This window comes from Ambystoma mexicanum, chromosome 6p, assembly GCF_040938575.1.
Source record: "Ambystoma mexicanum isolate Mex_15411 chromosome 6p, UKY_AmexF1_1, whole genome shotgun sequence".
NCBI classification, from domain to species: domain Eukaryota; kingdom Metazoa; phylum Chordata; class Amphibia; order Caudata; family Ambystomatidae; genus Ambystoma; species Ambystoma mexicanum.
In genome coordinates this window covers 380,652,237-380,676,775 of record NC_090935.1, presented here as the reverse complement: position 1 = coordinate 380,676,775, position 24,539 = coordinate 380,652,237, and the positions used below count along the sequence as shown (strand labels likewise).

Below are 24,539 nucleotides of genomic sequence, written 5' to 3'. Positions count from 1 at the left end.
AATGTAAAAATTCCATGATACGAGGTACTGTTTTCATAAAATTGTGGGTCTCTATGTGTCACTAAACCAGCCTTTCTACCGCTCCCTGCAGTTAATTAATGAAATAATTATTTCCAGAACCTGTAGGCTCAGGAAGGGGACTTCCAAGAAAGAAAAAAGAAACAACATAGTGAGGAGAAGAGCCAGCTGGAAAATAAGATCTCTGACGGTACAGGAAAAGACGCATCCTAAATCGACATGAAGACAAAAAAAGATTTAGATCTACTCCCTTGTCCTCCCCCTTTTGCTGCCACAAGAAGTAAGAGCAAAGGGGTGAGGAGTTTGTAGGAAAATGTAATTCAAAGAAGAGATGCACAGCAGCGTGCCATGTTAAATACAAACACGTAATCTGCGGCCTATGCACTCCATCTGAAAAAGGCATGTGCAAGAAAAGTGTGAAATTTTTCTACTTCCCTAAAACCAAAATATAGTGACAAGGTCTGAGATTAATATTTTCAAATAACAGAAATTATCTTGCAACTCTTATAAAAATAGAGACCTGCTTATTGGAGGAGAAAAGCACAGAGAGTGACAGAGAATAACTAATTTGCATTTTCTGCTGCTGTTTGTTCTATTTTCCATTACAGAAATAAGGAGTTAGGATTACAAAACTCACAGATGTTGAACATTTGGACCTTTGATAGGAGTTGATAAGCCCATGCAATGGATAAACTGCCATATTTGTGAACTATCGGGGAACAGGAAAATGGAAACTGAAAAGCTGCAATTGTGAATGAGACCAAATTAAATGAAGACAGGACAGAACTCTGCCAGTGATTAAGATTAATTCAAAACCTTCCACCCATCACTTCTTTGGTTTTCGTTTGTCTCCCTGTGTTAGAGAGGGTATGCCCAAACATGGGTCCCTTGCTTGCTGCCCCTTACGGAACCAAGATGCACCTCACTGAGGAGGCCCAACAAGACTGAAACATGTCTGGGGTTGCTTGTGTTTTCATGCAGATGGGACATGGCCTTGCAGTTCGGGCAGGGCTACTCCCATTGGTGGCAGTACCTGACTGATTTGCATATGACTGGACCCCTTTTGCAATGGCGCAGACGGGCTAAAAACGGTGGTCTGGAAGGTTACCCAGAACAATGCCAGTGGTTCAGATTAATTCAAAACCTTCCACCCAACATTTTTTAGGTTTTTATTTTATACTGTTCACCTCACCAACACCCAGCAAACAAGATGGAAAACCGATAATTTCCCCTTGCAAAGACTTGTAATTTGTGTGAAGCTGAGCTATAAAGATAATGACTGTCCTGCGACTAGGTCAATAGAAGGCTGAACTTGCTATACATTCTAAAGGGGCTTCTTTATAACCTCCATTTGTGTGTCGTGGGCTTGAGATTTAAAAACAATAATAGGAATTCAGTTTGACCACAGGATCTATCTTGTTGAATCTGCTATTTCAATTGCCCAGGCTTTTCTGTGCAAAGGAATCTTGACCCTTGGAAAACAGAATATTTTATGTAAGATCTGCCAGGCCATTGAAACTACTCCAAGGGGGAAGGACTAAAGCCATTAATCCAGGGACTTCAAACTACAAAAGACTTTACCATCCCATGCCTCTTAAGTAATAAATATTGCCAACTACAGCAGAAACACCATATGCTCTGTAATTGACAGACTCAGTTGCAGATGTCATCTATTACTTTGCACAAAAACATGCTATATTACTGGTGATATCTGCCATATGGAAAGTAGTAGCAAGCAATTTTTTTTTAAAGCATTCAGTTTGAAAATATCTATTAGATGGCACTAAAACAAAATTGGTGTGATGTTATTTGGTCATGTAAATTAGGCGCATTTGTATTTTGATACGCAGGCACAGTGTACGCTAGAGATACATATATCTTAGCATTCACAGTAACAAGCCAGTAATGTTGAGATGGAAAACAATGTTCCTATGAAAGTATAGGTAAGTTATAAGCCAAAATCTGTAAGTCATTAACCATCCGTCATATCATTATTAAAATTGAGTCGTTTGATTCTTGCCAAAGAGAGAAGTCTTGTGAGTTGATTAGTAAAGTGGTCATATGTGAGGAATTTACTATTTCAGGATATTACAATGTTTAATGCAAGAAATCCCTAAGATGACATCACATCAAATGTGAGGGAAATTGGGCGTAGACTCTCATCAGACTGCCCCTTCACAGAATGCCCAATGATCACAGATGGGTAGGTCTTCTTTGATGTCACATTTGGAACACTGTCCAATCATATACATTGACCAATTAGATTGGAGAAAGTATAAACACCTCAAAAGGGAGGGGTTTTTGTTCTATAAAAGGTCAAAAACACACTCACCGACTGATGGAGGGGAAGAAGGAGGGAAAGGAGAATTGATAACAATAGGATGAGAAGGAATATGCTGTCCTCCTTTTGAAGTATAAGTATAGTATAATTGGTTATTTATAACGCGCCTAATACCAAAGAGGTTTCTAAGCGCGAACCAGGGATTCAAACCTGTGTCACTCTGTGTCATCTTGCTTCCAAGGCGAGCACATTGCCACTGAGCTATACTACCTGTACCCAAACAAATTGATGAATTATTAACAGAGACTGTAAGAACTGAGTGGCGGTGGTCACTGGCGTAACAGGGGCCCCCGCAACCCCTGCAGTGCGGGGGGCCCGCCATCACATGTCCTGGGAGGGGCCCCACTGGTGGGGAAAAAAAAGAATATTTTTTTTTCTTCAAAATAAAAATATCTTTTTTTTCTTTTTGAATTTACTCTGCATTCATAAAGAAATGATTTCTGTAACAGAAATAATTTCTTTATGAAGGCAGAGTGACTTCACAAAGAAACATTCTTTTTTAATTCCGAGGGCTCCGCCCTCCCCATGGCATGGAAGACCCTAGACTGGAGGCCTCCATGTCATGGGGTGGGGGGAGCCCTATGACTTCAAAAAGAAATAGTTTATTTTTGAAGTCACTCTGCCTGCACAAAATAATTATTTTGGTTATAGTTTGGTCCTTAACGGAAATAACGTCTTTATGAAGTCAGAGTGACTTCAAAAAGAAACAATGGGCCTCATTACGGGTTTGGTGGTTAGCGTGCCGGTGCTATCAGCAGGTTGCCGCTGGACCCGTAATGATTTACAAGTGCCCGACTTCCCGGTAACACCGGGGGATTACAACCCCGGCGCTCCGATGGTAAGTCCCCATTTCCATTGTACTCTATGGGAATGCGGACCACAGAAGCACCGGCACCGTTAATAATGGTGCCAGCGCTTCTGTGAAAACTCTGCGGGTGCGTGCCGTTCTGCCCAGCAGGTCAACCCCCCGCAGAGATGTAATGTGCCGGTCCGGAAACAACAGTGTCGGTAAGCTTACCGGCACTGTTGTTTTCAGACCGGCATAGTTGTAATGAGGCCCAATTTTTTCTAAAGTATTAGGGCTCCCCTCTACCCCATGACGTGTGCGTGTGTGAGTATATGGTGAAAGGGTGAACACTTAAATGTATAGGTGTCTGCCTGGGTGTGCCTGTATGGTGAAATGGTGCACACTTAAATGTATAGGTGGCTGCCTGTGTGTGTACGGTGAAAGAGTGTACACTTAAATGTATGGGTGGGTGCCTGGGTGTGTGTGCCTGTATGGTGAAAGGGTACACACTTAAATGTATGGATGGCTGTCTTGGTTTGCCTGTATGGTGAAAGAATGCACACTTAAATGTATGGATGGCTGGGTGTGTGTATATGGTGAATGGTGTGTGTGCTTTTGTTCAGGGGCGCAACAAAACCTACATTTTGGGGGGCTAACCCTTCAAATGTTGGAAGAGGCGCTAACTTCATGGGTGGTGGGGGAGGGGCAAACTTATTTGTTTGGGGGCATCTAATTTTTTTATGCATTTTAGTCATACTATTCTAGTGCAGCTTCAATGTTACAAGCAGTTAACTCTCTCCTTTAAGGTTGAAAGCACCCACTTACGGACTGCTGTGAGAATGAGTGGTATCCTGTTCCCTCTCTACCCTTCCAATCACTCCCCTGGCATGCAAGTATTAAACCCACATCACAATTTCAATTGCCTTAAAAAATGTGGCATTTCAATGCAGGTACTAACAGTGAAATGTATCATGTTAGTAATTGCTGGGCTCTTGTTAACAGCGAAACCCAGGTGCCATTTAACATCTGTGTCCTTTATGATATATGATAGTTTATTTATATAGCGCCTATACACAATGTGTTTCAAAGTGCTTCAAGGCAAGGGAGGGAACAAGGGAAAATACAATGACATTCTTACAGGCCATGAACAGTAAGGATGTGAAATTAACTATCATACTCAGCCTGACAACATTTCAGATAGTGCAAGAGCTAAGACATAGATAAGGAAGGGAGGGGGAGAGTGGGAAGGAAATGGAAACAAACAGGCGACTACCGTACTAGGCCTGACAACATTTCTGGTAGAGCCGAAGAAAAACAAGAGGTGAGGGGTGCAGAAAGGTAGGGGAGGAACAAAACAAGAGACTATCATACTAGGCCTGACGACATTTCAGATAGTACTGGAGCGGGGGTGGGGTTCTGTCTGGCAACTGCTTGAAGGTCAGTCAGGTCGAGTCAACATAGCCCAAAATTTCAGGGGGGGGGCGTGCTGAATCCCAGTCATCTCAATGGTGTTGCACTAATACTTGTGTGTAATGCCTTGATTACTCATTACTCCTAGCCCTTGTGTATAAGGCCCTCTGCCTCATACAAAAGTACTGGGATGAGGTAGAGGTACATGGAGGTAATGCCCAATTTAGCTACGCGTAATCTTCATTACTCCTTGTCCCACTCTTCCTCATCCCAGTATTTACCTATGAGGCAAAGAGCCTCAAATGTAAGCTCTGGGACAAGGAAGAGGGACGTGAAGGTGATTCTGGGCCCAGGAGCTGATTTTGGAGGTTGGGGTAGGGTTGTGTGGGGGGGGCAGGATTGTGCAACAAATCATAATGGCTGTCCATGTCCAGGCTAAGCAGGCATGATGTGTGGTATTAGTGGCTAGAGAGGTATTTTGGTGCAGCCAGTCTAGTCATTCCTCAGTTTGGTATGACTTTTTTTTAAACTGGGCATTTCTGATAAAGCAGTCCTGCTAAGTGAATTACCTGGCTAGACTGCCATTTAGGTGCTACCAGTCTAGCCGTTTCTTACTGCAGCATTGTATATTTTTCTGGACATCTGTGATCAAATGATATGATATATTTCATTTATAAAGCGCCTGTACAGAAGTGTTTCTAGGCGCGACAAGACAAGGGAGGGAAGATAGAGGGAGGACAAGACAAACAATCTTACTAGGCCTTGTGTCATTCAAATCATGCAAGTGCGAAAATAAGAAGTGCAAAGGGAGAGGGAGGGGGGGAAGTGCAAGGGAGAGGGGTGGGAAAAACAGGGCAGCAATGCTCTGAGTAAGTGCAGCCAGGGCAGCGCGGCTCTGGGTAGTGCAAGGAGAACAAGGGACTGTAGGGTTACAGTTACAGCCCCTAAGTGCGTGGTAGGCACAGAAGCAGTGCAAGGGTGACTGATCAAGAAAGAGTCTGGACTCAGTGAGACTTTGAGGGTAGCCAAGCAACCAGTCGGTAAGCAGGCGGGTAGGTCAGGTAGGCCAGCAGGGGAGAGAGAGAGAGAGAGAGAGAGAGAGAGAGAGAAAGCAGAGGAGAAGAGGAAAGATTTGAGCTGCTTCCGGACCTTCAGTTGGTCCGGCTCAAGTTTGAGAGGGGCAGGGATGCTATTCCAGAGGGAGGCACCTGCAGAGGAGAGAGATCTACCCACCACTCTCTGCCTGGAGAAGCATCAAACCCTTAGAGAGTTGTAGGTAGCTGAGTGAAGGGCTCGAGAAGGAAGATATTTTGGAGAGCGTTGGATGTAGTGCGGGTCCCAGGCCTAAAAAGCCTTGTGGACAATACAAAGGGTCTTGAACTTGATCCTTGCAGCAAGTGGGAGCCAGTGGAGAGATTTCAGGGCTGGAGAGATATGATCCCTGGGCTTGAGGCCAAGGATAAGTCTTGCAGTCCTGTTCTGGATTAGTTGCAGAGGGTGGAGAGTAGAAGAAGGCAGATTGAGAAAAAGGCTGTTGCAGTAGTCCAGCCTAGTGAGAACCATTGCTCTGGAGACAGTGAGCTTCTGGGGGAAAGTGAGAAAGGGAAGAGTCCCTTTGAGGAGGAGCAGCTGGTAGTGGGACTTCTTGGCGACATCCGAGATGTGAGGAGAGAAAGAGAGAGTGGAGTCAAATAGGACACCAAGGTTGTTTGCCTCACAGGAGGGTGAAGGAAGAGGGCCCAAAGCGGGCGGCCAGAGTGAGAGAGGGAAAGCAGGGGCAGGAGTCCAAATGAGAAGGATCTCCATCTTACTGACATTAAGGCAGAGATCGTTGGAGGCACACCAATCCTGAATTGCGGATATACAGTCATGAATGAGCGAGAGAGGAGAGGAGCCTGAGGGGAGCCTGAAGGATAGCGGAGTGTCATCCGCATAACACTGTAAGTTAGTTCAGAAGGTAGAGATCAGGGGGGCAAAAGGGGCCAAGTAGAGGTTGAAAAACCATGCTGAGAGGATGGAACAGAGCGAAAGGGACCAAGTTGGACCTGGGAGGGTCTGTCCAAGAGGAAGGAGGTCAGCCACTCAAGGGCCTGATCCGTGATGCCCAGGTTCTCATGGAGTCGATTGATCAGGTTTGATCAGGATGGCGTGGTTGACCGTGTCGAAAGCAGAGGAAAGATCAAGGAGGATGAGGACAGAAGGAATGCTGGAATCAAGTTTAGAGAGCAGATCTTCACAGGTGTTCAGGAGAGCAGTTTCCGTGACTCTGGCAGCTCTGAAGCCAGACTGAAGGTCATGGAGACAATCGCCAGATTCTGTGTGGAGAGTAAGCTGGGAGATGGCCAGCTTTTCCAACAGTTTGCCCAGGAAAGTGGTGATGGAGATTGGGTGATAGTTTGCCGGGCAGGCAGGATCGGCAGGCGGCTTTTTTGAGGAGTGGGTGCATAACGGAGTGCTTAAGGGGAGAGGGGTACATTTCAGTGGCGAAAGAGTGATTTCAGAAATCGGACAAGGCTGGAGTGACGGTGTCAATATGGTCGTTGATGGTTCTGGGGGAGCAGGGGAGCACCTGTTTGGATGACACTTTCATAGGTCAGACTTGTCTAGAAACCTTGTCAGGTGCTGTCAGAGAGAAAGAGAAAGGAGGAAGAGAGGTAGAGATGGCCTAAGGGGGTCCAAGAGAGGGAGAGGAAGGGAAGATGGAGGACAGGATATTCTGAGTTTTAGCAGAGAAGTGAGATGACATAGCCATACAAAGGGCCTGGGAGGGAACGGGAGAAGTAAAGACTGCAACAGGATTGACAATTTTCTTGCAGATTTTAAAGAGTTTGGCAGCGTTGTTAGAGGCCACAGGCTTGAATGTGTGTTCTCTTCTTGATGAGTGTAATTGCTTCGATTGGCATTTTGGTGCAACCAGTCTAGGTATGTCTAAATATGGCCTGGCATGCTTTACTGTAATGTTATTATGTGTCTACACTGGTCTACATAGTGCAGCCAGTTGGACATGTTTTCATTGTGGCATGGCATTTTTAATAACAAAGCATTAATGTTCCTGTGCACTGTTGGTGACTTGCATCTATTGGATTGGTGTAACCCTACAAAACAATTGCAAACACTCTGGCTTTTAGACAATTTTTCTCAGGAAGTGCGCTGTATATTATATTAAACACATATTTATATCTTTCTCCTAGTGCAGTGTGCGGCATATCCCTTCAGCAGCACGTTTGTGTGTATTGCGCAAGCGTGGTAATCTATGCCGGCCCAGAGAGAGGCGCGATCAGTGATTTGTTGCCGAGTTGGGGGGGGCCCCCTCAGCATGGCTCGCAGGGGGGCTCCCACATTTTGTGTTACGCCACTGGCGGTGGTATATAAATTAACTGCACATCCTGGGAAATAAGGAAATAATTCATATGGGTATTTGCTTCTGGAATTTTAGATTTCATTAAATATATCCTATAGTGTATACAGTCAGATCCCTTGACTCCTATTCTGTGCAATGTACAAGCACAGAAGAGCATAGGACATCTCACTGTGTGCATACCTGGACAAATAAAGTAATGGAAGCCACTTCCTGGTTGCACCAACAAGCAGAATACTGTCATTAATGCTGAGTTTCTCAAGACAAAAGGGAGAGGGTGATTATTCGCTAACCATTTTCCCGCTTTTTAAGTTTCAGTTGAAGGTGAGAAAGGTACGCGTGTACATGGTAATTAATTAAAAATATCACTGAAGGGAAGCTAGCCTACATACATCTTGAACATACATTTTATTTTCTACAAGCATTTTAAATACATGAAGGTCCAGTAGTTGGTTGAAACTGAGTTTGAGAATGCTGTTGAAATTCTGACATCCCTATTGAGTAAGGGGGTGGTATTTATTTGCAATAAAGGGGAAGTAGAGATAAGTGGATAGGAAGGGATGTTTTGAATTAATTTGTTTTTTTAACAAATGACTGTTTTATCCTGGACCCTCTTGCCTTTTTAGTTAATGGTGCATGTGTGCCCGGGGCAAACACAACATATAAGTAGTGATGTGTGCGTTACAAACCTCTCTATAACAATAGCTTTGAAAACTGAGGTGACTATGATCTGACATTAGAATTTCATGGATGTATGATTTATTTATCTTTACATTGATTACATTATTTCCATGTTTGTTAATAAACAGACCTTCTGTACCACCCTTTGTATTTCTTGTAGCGAAAAGGGAGGGCGACTGTAAGGATTGCATACTGTTAAATAGGGAGTACCAGATTCATAAAAATAATGTTATTAAAAAAAGGAAAATTATGAGTGTCTGGTTAGGGGCGTGCAGGGGCGGATTGGGAACCAAAAGAGGCCCTGAAATCATTTTCAAAGTGGCCTCAAATTACACATTTTCAGCAAGCCCAACCCTTTTCCTATGAGAAAATGTGAAAATACTACAGAAAAGTGGCCCGGAGTTCAGAGTCCTACCGGGAAATCTCCAGAGCCTATAGGGCAGTCTACCCCTGGGTGCGTGGAAAGTTCCCCTGAAATCAATGTCGCCTGAATAAAACATCCTACCAAACGCAATGTTGATAATCAAGTCTTTCGATCAGACCACTTGAGAGCTTTACTATGTTAAGCCATTGGTATTTATAACGCTCACATTCGCCATGGGTGACATCTTGTCGCTAAAAGCTATGCAACATTAACTAACGGCAGAGGAAAGTTAAAACAATGACGTTTTTAGAAGGCTTTGATACTGTAAAAGGTGTTCAGTGTCCCAAAGATGAAACGCATGGAGGTTCCACACGGTGCCAGTAAGGAAGAAGAAAGAATATCTGCCAGCTCTGACTTTATTGATAGAGGGAATCAAAAATAGTTTTTGGGATGCTGACCCAAGACATCAAGCTGAGCTATATCTAGTCAGTTAGCTGGAGAAGAAGGCCAGACCCTAATCAAGCAACAATGGTGTGCTCGACAAAGGTTGTAAACTGAATACTCTTTTCTCCTGGCATCCAGTGTGGGGCTTGCAGGAGTAACAAGATATGTTCTTGCCATAAGTTTCCAGATGGAGCTTGAGTCATCACATTCTGGACACTGTATTTTCTGAGTCTAATATTTATGTAGAGCTAGATATATCCTGACTGCATAGTCCAAGGCTAGATTAGCCTCTGTCTGATGATCCGGAGCTAGGTCCGGAAAGAGTGTCTTCAGCATGGCTCTGCGGAAAAATCCAAGTTTGGCCACATGGGAAATGTGTGGGGTAAAAGAGAGCTCATTATCAAACAGTACTTACAGGTTTCTTACCATAGTAGAAAGGGCTGGACCAGGGTCCATATAAATGGTCCAGAGGAGGATTGGATTAAGAAGCATTTTGCCCTTCATGAGTAATGCGCGCTTACTGGGAATGAGTTTGAGAAAATTACAACCCATCCAGTTGTCAAGTGCAAGCATGAGAACCTTAGCGTTGTTAGTAATATATGTTGGCCATAATCTCAAACAATATCTGAGCATTGTCAGCATATTTAAAGAGATAGATAAGTACTTTATTCGGTTTTCACCATTTACATCAAAATAGGAGACAAAACAGTTAAAAAATGGTTTAAAAGAGAATCATCGTCGGCATCAAGTGAAAACGACAGTTCATAATACAGAAACTAAGCTGTTAAAATGTACACGATTCGATAAAGCTTAACATTTTCTTTCCATGCGTTTAAAAACCTCAGTGATATACTTATATAAATTGTTAATGAAACAGCCATCGACACAAAACCGTACAAAATTCATGGCATCAATCGCATGCCTAATATTATTAGCCCTAAAATGGCTCCTTAGCCATACATGTCTGAGATCTACAAACTTTTGGCATACAAATAAAACAGTTAGATCCTCATCCGCCCCACTTCCACAAGTAAAGAGCTTTGTAATGAATATCCATGTTATCCGAGCCCTCAGTGACAGAACATTAAGACGCATCATCCCAATGAGGCGTCTTTGCACCAGGAAGCGAATGACACTGAGCAAAAAATTCTCGTAATAAATGCGATGAGCCCTCTTCAGGTGTCCAAGAAAGACTAGATTTGCCATGCTGTTTAACGCCAGATCAGATTCCCCCCATCAGGCTTTCATAGTCAAATATTGTTTTGTGATCTGGCCTCCTCTTAATTCTTCCAAGACGATATCCCATTTTTTGCACAAAATTGAACACCTCTTATACTAGGGGTAGGCACCATAAATTCCCGCCTTTGCTAATTCTTCCCTCACATTTGCGATGTTGGGGACTACTGATGAAGCAGCATGAAGATTGCGAAAATACTCTAGAAACCTGCATTCTGCTTGAACTTCAATATTTGAGACCCCGGCCTCCAGCGCCACGGAAGTCCCGGGGTGCAGGACAGCATGCCCAGCAGCTTCCTCAAACAGATATATAATGTACGGTCACAAGAGGAGCAACCCACACTTCCCCAGATCCCGCTGCCATACAATATGGCGGAATAAATCTTGGCTTCCAACACCTGATTACACTTATTGAATGGAAAACCCCCAAATTCGTGGTACAATCTCCTAATCCCTCACAGACTTGTCCTTAAGTGATTTTCTGCTGATGCTAAATGGGCAGAACACAGACAACTGCTTGGGAATGTAACTTCCAAATAGCAGTATGAGCCAGTCACAAATTAACTTCACCTTATCAATGCACCAGTTATAGGTGTTTACTTTTTTCGACCCAAAAACAATGATCTTAGTTTTCTTCAAGTTTAGTGTCAGACCATTGTCTTTGAAATAATCTGATGCATAATTAAGACTATTAGCAAGTCCCATTGTGGTCTGTTGCAGTAATATAGCTTCATCTGCATACAGAGGGGTAGGGTTCATTACCCCATATTTAAAGAAGTTCAGGCAAATGAGCCAATCAAGAGAGCAAATGGACGAAGATAAATAAAGCAAGGACAGTTCCAGCAATCGCCTATGCAGCTTCAGCAAAATACAAACACAGGTCAGTTAATGACTCCTGGGATAGAGGATGTCACTGCCAATGGAGGGAATCCTTTCACAAGTAATGGGATGAGGCTGTATCCGCAATAGGACAGCTAACTGGGAGACCTGATGTGTTCCATACTATCCATGACGCCAAACCCTCATGAAGAACCAAGGGTGGATGTCAGTATAGGAGGAAAACGTTTTTTTGTTTTTAGTAGACACGGTTGCAATGCGCTCATGTGTACGAGAGGGAATGTTTTCAATGTCTGGCAATGCCATGAATACTCAGGGGTTCACAGGAGCTAAAAGCAGAGTTCCTTTCACTGAAGAATTACCAGTTTCTATAGGGGAATGTGGCATGAAGGTGCAACTGCTATATTTGAGGCAAACACCTGTCAATATATTTGGAGTAACTTTAATGACTACGTTGAATATGACAATCTCGTTCACTGATGAAGGTATAGTGTGTTCAACACCAGGAATGCATTACTTAAGCGTGTGTGAAATGATTATGGCTTTCGCAGTACAACTAGCTATCAGAGCAATTCCATTAGAACCATAGGTTTTCCAGTATGGAGTATGCATTCTCTTGTCATGGCTACCAGGCCTAGCAGGCAGAACAATGAGAACTCCAGATGAATTTTTGTTTAGACCAAGAATACCTATGCTCGAAGAAAAGGAACAAGTTTTTTCTATGCAAGGGGAAATAGTTTTGCTTGATGGACACAATGATGAAGGAAAACAATGGCGCACAGTAATCGCCATCAGGGAAGGTTTCAGGTGGACTGACGTCACTAATGAAGATCTGTTTGGAGATCATACATCTGATGATGAAATAATATTTGAGATGTGCATCACTTACTGGGTAAGAGTAATTAAAAGAGAAGTTCCTCAGAAAATGATGATAAAACCAAAACGTCCCGAGTATTTTAATGATGACATGGCAAACGTGCCAGTTTCATTATGGACCACTGGCTATGACGTAGGCCTACTAAAGGGGGTTGGAGAAGTGAAGATTAAATTGAAACCAGGAGCGATTTTACCTCGAGCGCGACAATATCCTATGTTCCCAACCCGTCTACGATCCTATGTAATATACCTGTTGAGGCAATATATTTCACGGTGATTGACTTGAAAAATGCGTTTTTCACAAACCCATTGCACAAAGACTCGCAGGATATGACATTGTTTACGTTCAGACAAACACGGCTGAAAAGCACTTGTTTACCACAGGGGTATTGTGAGTCTCCATCGATTTTCAATAGAGTCCTTCAGATGGACTTAAGCAATATTGCTTTAGAAAGTGTTGTGTTGCAATATGTAGACGACATCTTAGTTTGCCACACCTCAGAGGAAGAGCACATACGTGATTCTGTCCAGCTGATGATTATACTCGCTGACAAAGGATATAAAGATGACAAAGAAAAGTTACAATATTGTCAACAAGAAGTGTTGTATATTGGAGAATTGATTTGTCATAAAGGAAAGAAAGTTACTCCTGAGAAAGCTGAGGCTATTTTGAAAACTGCCAAGCCACACACGATAAAACACATGCAGAGATGTTTGGGATTGTGTAATTATGTCAGAGCAGGGGCTTTGAATACGGTTGATATATTAGGCCTTTATTGCAGGCTCTAAAGAAAGCACAGGCAACGAGGAAGAAATTGTGTAGACTGAGGAGATAGAAGTAGGGTTTGATGAATTGAAAAAAGCAATTTGCACGGCTCCAGTTTTAGGGATTCCTAATTATGCTGAGGAATTCTTTGTGTTTTCGCATACAGATGGCACTGTTATGACAGCAGTGCTCATGCAGAGAACCTCTTTGGGGTACAAGCCCCTTGCATATTACAGTGGAATCTTAGACCAAGTGATGAGAGGTCATTTTCTATGCAAACAAAGTTTAGCAGCCACTGCGTTCGCCATAGAGAAAGCTGCAAGCATAGTGATGGGATGCTACATGATGTTATTTGTTGAGCACGCACTATTTGCCATTTTAGAAAAACCAAAAGGCACGTTGACTTCTCAAAGGGCTTCTGCCTATGAGGTAGTCATATCAAACCCAGAGATCAAAATAGTTTGATGTAAAATAGTGATTCCTGACATATTTGTAGCTGAGCCAGTGACAGAAGGAGAACCTGTACACGATTGTGCAAACTATGATGAGTTTTATGATGAACTTTCTAGAATAAAAGAGAATGCATTAGCAGGAAGAGAGATTGTTTTTATTGACGGTTCTTCAAGGATCGATCAGAATGATGGACAGAGGTATACAGGTGCCGCTGTGGTAAAGCACACAGCAAATGGGGAATTTTGGGTGCTTATCAGTACTCGATTGCAGTCTCATTATTCAGCAAAGGCAGCAGAATTATTGGCTTTAATACTCGCGATCGAGAACCACGTAGACCAGGAAGTAAAAGTGTACAGCAACTCCACCTATGTGTCGTCAACAGTGCACACAGGGTTAGCACATTGGAAAGGGGGGGCTACCTCCGAGCGGACGGCATGCCAGTGCAGCACGCCGTCCTATTGGATAGGATCATCCAGGCACTACAACTCCCAGTAGGCATAGCAGTCATTAAATGCGCAGGCCACACTAAAGGGGCAGATTTTATTTTACGTCGAAAGTAAGCAGCAGGCACTGAGGTCAAATGCGTAGCAATTACAGATAAAGAGATGATGAATGTTGAAATGCCTAATGTGAATGAAAAAATGATTGTTATGATGACTTTATCTGAAGGATACAACCCCTTGTCAAAAACACAGTTAATAGAGGTTCAGGGGGAAGCACCTCCCGGGGGAAAAGAATTTGTGGATGTGAAGAGGGTGTTCTTTAAACCCCTCTGAAGCATTGTGGTGACAGGACAGCACTGGTAAACCTGTGATGCCTATAGCCTTATTAAGGGTGGCGCTGGAACAGCTACACTACCCTGCGCATAGAACTAGGTAGAAACTCACTGCAACTATTGCTGAGGAATGGTTTGTGCCAAATTTAGCAGAACATGTTGCATTCTTTGAAGAAAACTGTATTGTATGTCAAAAATTCATGGCTGGGCATAAACTGTGCACTGTTAGGGGCCTAATGGCCCTTTTCATCACTTGCATATCGACTATGTCGACATGATACAAGTATGTAATTTATATAGATACTTGATCGTAGTGGTGTGTCCTTTCTCGAGATGGATAGAGGCAGTTCCATGTACACACCCAGATTCCACTTGTGCAGCAAAATTTCTAGTGCGGGAAGTATTTCCTAGATGCGGAGTATGTGAAGTTATGAGATCAGCTAATGGCCCACATTTTGTAAATTAGACATTTTGAACAGATCAGCTTGTTGCTTGGTATAAAGCAGAAGTTTTCTTCGGCTTATCACTGCAAGGAAATGGCATCTGTGAGAGGCTCAATGGCCTGCTAAAAAAGAATAGCCAAGTTGAAGCTTACCTTGAAGAAAGGGTGGTTGCATTGCCTACCACTGGCATGATATGGTTTAAGGACCAACCGGGTTCTGACCACCATCTCATGCCCCACGAAATAGTGATTGGGGGGCAATTGAGAACACCCCTAATGCCTTCATCCAATGTTAGATGTTATGCTCAGTCAACTGCAGAACTGTTAGAAATGGAATTGCATGATTATTTGAACTGTATGACTTCCAGTATTTCTGTCCTTTCAGGACAGCTGCAGCGACACAGTTGTAGGGCAGTACAGAACACAGAAGGAGATGCTTCAACAGACCAATCTCAGAAACGTACAAGAATCGGAGAAGATCCACAGCACATGCAGACAAGATTGATGACGAGGAAGAAGGACGCAGAAGCTGACAAGTAGAAAGACAAAGAATTCATTGGACCGTGGTTTGGTTCAGGACACTCCTTTTAAGCCATTTATAAATGAGTGAAGGAAAGTAAATTTGAACACTCTGTGCATATCAGTTGCAGGGTTAAGGGAAAATCTGTATTCGTGAAGCCACAGTAGCTTAGTGACTTTGGACTGAGTCATGCTTAAGCCTTGGTAAGAATAGGATTATGCCAGATTCTGATTGTGGATACAGCAATTGGACAACAGTACCTAGATTCGTTTGACACTGATTTCTTGTTTGGATCTACCTATGGTGTCACCCAGTGATGACCTTTCTAGCCACGTTCTTACTTATTTCGAGTTGGTGTGGCGCTCTTTCCCTTCGTTGGTGAGGAGTACTACTCGCATACCAGCTTTCTAGCGAGATCCTAAGAATGGCCCAATTATACGAAGATTGCTCATAGTCATCATTGATCAATTCTTGCAACTACCTGAGTACAGCAAGGAGAGTACAAATGCCCCTATCAACTGATGCAGCTCATAGACTAGTCAGTGTGGTGTTTTTTTGTCTGATTGAGAGTACCCGCATCTTGTTGGAAGGCACACTGATGTGATCACCTTTCTAAGGGATCCGAGAAACACTGCAAACCTGAATGTGATCTTGGAAGGCATTATTATCCAAGTGAGCATTTATTCTGTGCGAAATCACAGGTCGCTGCAGAAACTTTCCTTCGAGGGACAGATTGAAAGGTTGCTGATGAAAAAAGACTTTTGATTAATGCTGAAAGAAATTCGACATGTCATCTGGACTGAAGCAGATTCGAGGCATAGATTGGGAGATAATCTATGTCATTGAGCTTGTTTAGATTTAGTGAGGTTGTTTTTCTTCATACTAAAGAGGCATCTACAGTACGGCTGGTGAAAGACTGATTCCAGAGATATAGAGGAAGTTGTTTTTGTCATCCGGTAACTCAAGAATGAGTTACTGAATCAAGACAGCAGCTTCCAGAAGCAGTTCACAATGCTGATGTATTAAAGCTTGAGTTTTTCCTTCCTTAGGTAATCAAGATGGGGAATCTAAGTAACAACATAATATTACTGCATGAAGAGAGACGCTCGCATTGTCCAAGAATTAAATGTTGTAGGTTAACTTATCACTGTGTTGTTTACACTTACATTGTATTCATAATCATACTGCTTTCATTGACTGTACGAACAGCGTTCTATATTGGTGCAAATGGAGCTCAAACTCCTGTGCATGTTCCTGAGCAGAAGGAAAATGTACGTGTGGCAACTACTATGCAGCCTAGAGCCTATGTAGCCATTCCTGTTCCAAAGAAAGGTCGCAAACAGCATGAGCTTGAGATGGATGTCATTGCGTTCACAAGCAAAGAGTGTCTCAGAACTTATTTTTGTACATCAGAGACAGGCTTTGCAAGACAGGCATGACAAGGGGTTGTTAAAGGGTGGGCCTACACAAGTAACACATGCAAATATACCTGATCCAGTGACAATAGACCCAAAAGCAGTTTCAAAAAGAAGGTCCCAGATGGAGATTATGCAAGACATTTTCATGCCGAAATAGGCTGCTGAGCAGATGAGACGTTCTGAACTTTCTCCAACTCAAGGAGCACATGAAGGTGTAGCCCGTCCACAGATAGATGTTCCTGTGAATAATTAAATCAGAAGAAGCTATATTGGTACACTCATGATATGATTATGGAAGCTCAGATGAAAATAATGAGACCTAAAAGAAGCACACCGGAAGTTAATAATGAATTTAAAAAAAACTAAAGACCACCGGAAAAGCTGCAGACGATATTCAAATTTGGAAGAACAGAGATTAAATGCAGATCCCAGAGGGATGGGAAAAAGGAGTGGTGATCTTCAGAGCCTGGATGGTAACTAATCTTCCTGAATCAACTATTTTGAATGCACAGGAACGGTGTAAACTATTATGGCCAAGACTTTATAAACTACTGAAATGGGTCAAAGACAGAGGAGGACCCTTATAGATAGTGCCTTTGGAAAACTCAAAGCTGTGCTTTAGAAGTAATGGTACAAGAAAAATTGGAGAAAATCAGAAATGCGATTGTATCTTTGATACATTGGGAATGATGCATGGAACAGCAGTAATCATGGATCATTATTGGGCTTGTGGATCCAAGGCATACATAAGGCTACCTAAAGACTGGGGAGGAATATGCACATTGGTTAATGTTCATGTTCCAGCATTAGTGATTCCAAAGAGTGATCTGAATCTCGGCAGTTTTCCAAAAGCACATGCTCATCTGAAGAAGAAGAGATCTGTGGAGCTGATAAAGAGGATGAAGAGAGAGAACTACTTTTCAGCCAAATCAATAGAATCTTTTGACGCTATCGCGTATGAACACATACTGTTCAGCCAGACTTCTTCAGTGTTAACAGTGATCTTCATGCCAAGAATCAAGGTTGGAGCAAATGCCAAGTGGATTCAGATAACCAGATGGGAATTACTGCAGACAATTAATTCTACTATAAAGGGATTCAATGCAATCAGAGAGGAGATGAGAGCCATAAGACTGATGACTCTCCAGAACAGATATGTCTTGGACATGATCACAGCTATGGATGGAGGTGTTTGTGCAAAAATTGGAGAATCATGTTGCACATTCATACCTTCTCATGATGAAGAGAATGGAACCTTGACAGAGGCCATAGACATGCTGATGAAACTCCATGGCCAGATGATAGATGAAGTAGAAAACATTGCTGATGACAGCTGGCTTGGATCACTCTTCTTTTGGGTTCCACAATGGATGGAAGATATGTTCAAGTTCCTTGGAGCCATGATCGTGTTGATATTGCTTGGATTTTCTGTGATTAAGATAATAATCTCACAGTGCAAGAAGACAGCAAATAAAGCCATAGGGATGAAGATTATGATTGATGTTGAACCAGGATGGAAGCCCAAAGACCTGACAGATGAAGCGATCAGGGACTTTGTGAAGGCCAGTATCCATGCACCTGAGGGAACAAAGTTCCTGTACCCAAATAACCATAAGAAATATGTGGGAAGATGGGTCTATTGCAGTCCAAGTGGACAGTGCATGCTCATGACATGGAACAAGGATGAGCATGTGAAATCGGCAGGATGCCTGAAGGGAGTCATATAGAGATGGGTCCCTAAAAAGCTCTTTTTCAGAAGAGGATGTCTAGATGTGAAGGATGATAAGAAAGTGGTTGATGAATCACCCAGAGGGGCGAGTGTAGAGGAGGAGCCCCTACTCCAACTGCCCCGCCTCTATTACCTGTATGTTAGAAACCAGAGTACAGTTGAACAGACAAAGAGCAGAGTGTGAACTCTGTGCAGTACCAGTGAGAGTACCTATATGTAAGAAGATCTGGAAGGCAAGGTACCCATTGAGAAAACCGTACCTGCATATAAAACAATATGATTGCCATTTAAATGAGATTCCTGAAGAAGCAGAGAAGATGAATGGCAAAGGTGAATGGTGATGATACAACTGAACTGAGATGACGCACACAGAAGAGATGCAGAGACCAGAAAATGCAGATATTCTATAAGGCATCAAAAAAGTACCAAGGATAAGTGACATCTGGGGATCAAGGTGAAGAAGTTTATGCCACAGAAACAGATGAAGATATTAAGCTAGTTTAAACGTGTACAGATGCAACAGAAACGCAAGCAGCAAAGTAATCTTAAAAGCTAGCTTCAAGCTTTATAGTAAATGAATTGTGGCAAACGCCAATATATATATATATATATATATATATGCATATGGACGTGTAAACGATGGATGTTTCCATTACGCATTATAAGCAGTGCTGAACTTTAACAAGAAGGCCTCATTTCAGTGTGTCGCAGTTAAAAAGCAAATTGATTTTACAAATGAATCTCAGCAGAAGGAGTTGGATGAGCCAAGAAGCCAAAGTCTTATCAGAACTGGAATTGGCTGACATTTGGTACAAATCGTGTGAAAGAACAGAGACTCCTGTTCGGAAGGCTTGAGCAAAGCAAAAGGCGTCAGAGGACTATGAGAAAATTATATTAAGTATACTAAAAGGCTTGATTTCATGGTGTCCAGTCACGTGGAAGAAGGAAGTTGGCCGATCGAGGTGTTCACACCTATGCACAAGGGCAGGATGTGCCTGCACTCCTTAAATTTCTCAGAGCACAGTACAAACTCAAGGCCAAACTTCAAAGCCCTAATTGACACTGGACCATTGAGGGAATGATGGATTGATACATTAATTGGTGGGAAGCTAGTGTTAAGACGAGCCCACCAGCACCTGGATGTTCAGGCTGCATGCTGCTAGACGTAGGTGGAAAAGTACTGACGGGGTCAGAAGCCAACCAATTGTAGAGGACCGTGTAATTAAGGGTCATATAGTTTGTGTAGCCAATGAAATGTTGCGTATTTAGTGACGTTCATAGTGACCATTTTGAGGGGAGGGCTTAGTTGCCCCACCTGATGTTAAGTGCCCTTTCACTCTCCTTCACAGTTCTATACTGATATGGAACTTATACTTAGATATTCACTTAGAGCCTATCACTCCCTCCAATAGGTTTTGTAGTTTGCCACGTAGGATGACGTTGGTAATGACGCAGGTCAGTACGTCACAGGTGACGATTTCGCGTGATAAAACCTCAGTTTTTACTAAAGATAAGTTGAGTAAGAGGATCGAGCGAATGCTGTTGTTTGTTGTACTCCCTGTTTTAGATACTTGATATTAAAATGGGCTTCCTTTTTGCCAAATTACCTGAGTCCTCTTGATTATTGATGTATGAATAAAATCTGCATCCCCATCCATCTACAGGGTATTGCTAGTCATCTTAAAGGGCTGGGCAACCCAGTTCATTGTTTTGTGTGTATTACTTACATGATTAAACAAACTTCACGAACTGCAACAGTGACTAAAGTGACCGTAGAGCTCTGTGTGATCAGGACTAGGTGAGATCTGTACACGCCTTTATATATCTATATATATTTAAAAAAAAACAATGCGTTCTGGGGGTTGTAGTCTTAGTTCATTTGAAATTGTACACATGGACTGCAAGCACCAGACTAATGAGTTGTAGTGTTCACGAACGATGCCACGCAGTCCCGTGCCCCCTTGCCAATGCCAGGCCGTTAAATACAGCAGTCCTAGTTAGCTTTGACTGGAATGGACAAACTACTGGACTGAAACCCGACGTGCCACCACTTGGGATGCCCCTGGGTGCTTTGTGGTTGTGTCGGGCATCTCGCCATTGCAAGAAACAGGGCGTTGTTTTCCAATGCTGTGATTGAGGTATTATTAGATGGTTAATGCGCGCTCCGCATTGTGTCCATGTACATGGCACGACTCACAGGAAGACAGAGCAACACAAAAAACCTACTATCTGGCCGTTCTCCAGCGGATTCAGAGCAGAGCCTAAAGTAGAAACAAAAACAACAGCTCTGTTTAGTGACTCTGCTGGAGCTGAACTCTAAGCTGGCCGTCATTTGCTTTTTAAACACAGCAATGCTGAAACGCTTGCGTTTTCCAATACCAAGAGTGAAACTCAGTTCATTTAGGGATATCTGAGGAGCAGTGTCTACTCGGGGTGCAATGTGCAAGTCTGTGGTTAGGGTACAGCACACTGGCACTGCCCGCAGGGGTGAACACGCCAGCGGCCACAAAGCGACCACATGGAGGGGGGCACGGGGCAGGGCAAGCATCTGCAGCTCTGGAGGCTGTTAAGGACAGGAAATGCCACGAGAAAAGACTTGGATGAAATGAGAGGGCAGAGCCAAGGCGCCGCAGACAAAGGACGGGGTACTGTGCCAGAAATCGGTTCCCCAGTTGTACATCCCGTGACAAGAGCTCTGGAAGCTAAAGTCGGCATGAGTGCCGCCAATGGCCCCAGCATGCACCAAAGAGAATAATGCAAAGTGCAATTTCTACCGCAGGCTGCTCAAAGACATTCACATATGCAGACACACGCGTCACTGCTGCGCCTACACTTAACAACAGATGGATAAAAGGATGAGGCAGGAGCAACTTGTGACTTTACCTTGCCTTCTCGGGGTCATCTTCTTGGAGCACAGAGTGGTCCCAAATAACAGAGAAAGAAAACACAGAGTCAAGCGCGAACATCTCCCGGGCGTGGCCATCTTTCCCGACAATAGTGTCAAACTCCTCCAAAAAGGTGCGTCCGTTCAAGGGAGCAGCCTTAGGATGAGGTCCGCGCGGGACATGAAGCGGCGCCTGAGCCTCGAGGAGCGGGGGAGGCAGGTCTGGAAGCAGCAGCAGCCGGGAGGGCTCTGTCAGGCGAGGAGGAGGGGCAGGGGGACAGGCTGAGGCAGGAAGCGCGCAAACGGGGGCGCTGACACCGACCACCGCAGGAGACAGTCGGCAGCCCCTGTAATTCAAACAGTCGGGGCCACAACTGTTTACAAGTCCGATGGAGGACACCCGCTTCCTTCCCCGGGAGGCGTCTCCCCAACCCCCTACACGAGCGAGAGCCGGCCAAAAGCTAGCTGCGAGTTTTACAAATGTGTGGAAGTTGTGTTTCCAGGCGCGGGGCTCCCAGGACAGCAGGTCGGCTAAGCTGATAAAGCAGAGTAAGTACAGTAATCCCCTCAGGCGGGGGACTGACACGGCTCCGGCCACTCAGGCTAATATCGCAGCGTGGGGGGATTTAGCTGCCAGCAGGGAGCCGCGCCAGTAGCAGCCCGCGGCCCTAGCAAAGGCAGCATGCCGTGCCCGCTGTGTGTGACCCCTCACTACCACCGCGCCGCGGTCACCCCGAGCAAGACGTCAGCACCGTCCCTGCTGTGTGCATTAGCCTCTGTGTATGGGCCATCGCTGTTGCTCGGCAGCTCTAACGCTAGACTCCAGCTCACAAGAACCGTTACATTGCGCTCGACTAACACCTGTCATGTACAGCGCCTAGAAGAGGGAAGCAGCCCCCTGCACCGCGTTCTTTTACACACAGCAGTGCAAGCCACTTCATCGACCCGCGCAATATTCACGCCCATTAAAGAACCCACGCTCCCTGGTTTCACCTCACACACGATGGCGTGTGGGGACCCCTCCCTCTTTCTTCAGAGCTTGCCTTTCATCCTGCCCCAGAGGGGGCATCACACACCCTTTCCTGGGTTCTTCTCATCACCAGGAAAGACACCACCGTCCTGCACGTGAACAGACACCAGCCGCTGCCTCACACAGCTCCCCCCCCCCCCCTGCACTAGAAGTGGCCCAGGCTTTCCAGCACGCGCTGGGGCGTGCGTAGGATGCTCACCGCTGATCCTGCAGTCTAAGCACTCGCTGTTGTGTCACGACCCCCACAGCCACATCACAAATCTCTGCTTGCTCGTCAATCATTAGTTTAAATATAACTCCTTCGCCCGGGCTGCGGCACTGTGGCCTACGGGGTTTCAAACTCACATGCTGCGGCGCGTGCATAGCGCTCCCTTTCTAATGCGAACAGCTTCGTGGCGCCGCTTGCAGCAGTGCCATCATTTTTCCTAATGGATGGTTCTCGTTTGCTGGACCCAGGATGCATATGACAGTCTGAATCAATGTGAACTCGTGTGCATACTGGGGACATCTTCATGCCAGACAGAAAACTGTGCTATGCTTTCATGAGACAGAAAGAGCCCATACGCCTGTGCGCGACAGGTAAGAATGATCCAAAACACAGCGTGAATTCCGACGGCCACGGCATGGGCGCAATCTGACCAGATAAGTCCAAGCATGAACTGTTCGGGCCAGAACAAGAAAGGCGGCACATGAAAGCGAGCAAGCTGCACGTGGATCGCAGCAGAAGACGACAACCCGCTGAGCTATCTCACGGGCATATGGTTGCGCGCACGGATGAGGAAACCCTGGGTGAAGTTCAAGTATGAGCTTCTAGCACCACACAGGTGTTGTGATGACTTCCATGTGAGATGAAGGAAAGATGGGCTCTGAGTTCACAGTACTATTGCACCGTCGCTTTTAGTAAAATATTTATTTAGGACCTGCATTATTCCAAATGCTCACAAACCCACCTGAAACCAAAAGTAATCCTAGATACGGAACTTCACCTCAACAAAGTCATACATATTTTTTTATTTATTCGCAATTATTTCAGCGCATAAAACCCAGAGGCATCTAGGCGCTAGTTACAGAAAGTGCATAGTACAGTAGAGAAGGGCAAGAGTACTCCTAATGGTTACAGACAGAATCAGTGCACGTGTGCAAACTAGCGATGCCACCCTCATGGAGGGGTGGGGGTTACAATCACCTCGGGTTCAATTGGCCTAGTTAAGTAGCAGTCCAGTAGCATTGAATCAATGGGCATTGCCAGTCGGGTGCTGCAGCTCAGGACAAGTTAAGTAGCAGCCACGTAGCAACGTAGCAATGCAAGGCAGAGTGTTAGGGCCTTGGGAAGCATTGGCATGTTAAACAGATACAGTGGTATGGGCAAAATAGTAGCGTGATGATGCAGCTAATCAAATTACAGGGCATAGCACGTGTGGCCAGCGAAAAGGCAATTGGTGCAGTTAAACTAGAGATAGCATCCCTCCGGTGCTCGGATGCGAGCAGTGGCGTTTTTGTTGAAAGTTCTTGATAAAGTGGCCACCCAACAACTACAAGAGTACGTGGACAAGCACGATCTGTTACATCCCCAGCAATCAGGATTTCGAAGTGCACACAGCACGGAATCAGCATTACTTGACCTTCAATCCAAGATGCTAGAAATTCTGGATGGAGGCAAGGCTGGCCTGCTTGTTCTATTAGACCTCTCGGCGGCGTTCGACCTATTAGACCATGGTAAACTCCGTGAGGCCCTGGGAAAAGCAGGTAACTGTGCCGAGGAAGCTATTAATTGGATATCCTCTTTTTTGAATGACAGAAAATCCAAAATCACATGTGGTGGACACTCCTCTGGCACGAATCCAGTGGATTGCGGTGTCCCACAAGGTGCAAGTTTCTCCCCTCTCTTATTCAATCTTTATATCCGTTGCCTCTGCGCCCTCCTCTCACAGTTGGGTATTTACTTTACCAACTTCGCAGATGATACCCAACTGATTATAGAACTCAGTGGAGACCACATCACAGACAACAACAGACTCTCAGCAATCTATAATACTATAGAAAGCTGGATGAAAGCCCACTGGATGTGTCTGAATAGTTCCAAAAATGAACTCATGACTTTCGGATCTTCAAAAGCCCTATCCAATTTAGGCCCAGCCTACTCATCTTTTACTATTAAGGACTCCAACAT

The 24,539-nt window shown here is 44.3% G+C and overlaps 1 protein-coding gene across 2 annotated transcripts in view; it reads right to left on the bottom strand.

Annotated features, from left to right (window-relative positions):
- EGFLAM (EGF like, fibronectin type III and laminin G domains) overlaps nucleotides 1-22,061 on the bottom strand; it is a 674,079-nt gene extending 652,018 nt beyond the window's left edge. The window contains exon 1 of one of the 2 annotated variants that reach the window (XM_069627154.1): nucleotides 21,339-22,061. In XM_069627154.1, coding sequence (XP_069483255.1) covers nucleotides 21,339-21,438 — 100 coding nt within the window. In that variant the 5' untranslated portion in view covers nucleotides 21,439-22,061. The remainder of the gene's footprint in view (nucleotides 1-21,338) is intronic. The other variant, XM_069627153.1, reaches the window with a different exon arrangement.
- Between the last annotated feature and the right edge of the window lie 2,478 nt (nucleotides 22,062-24,539).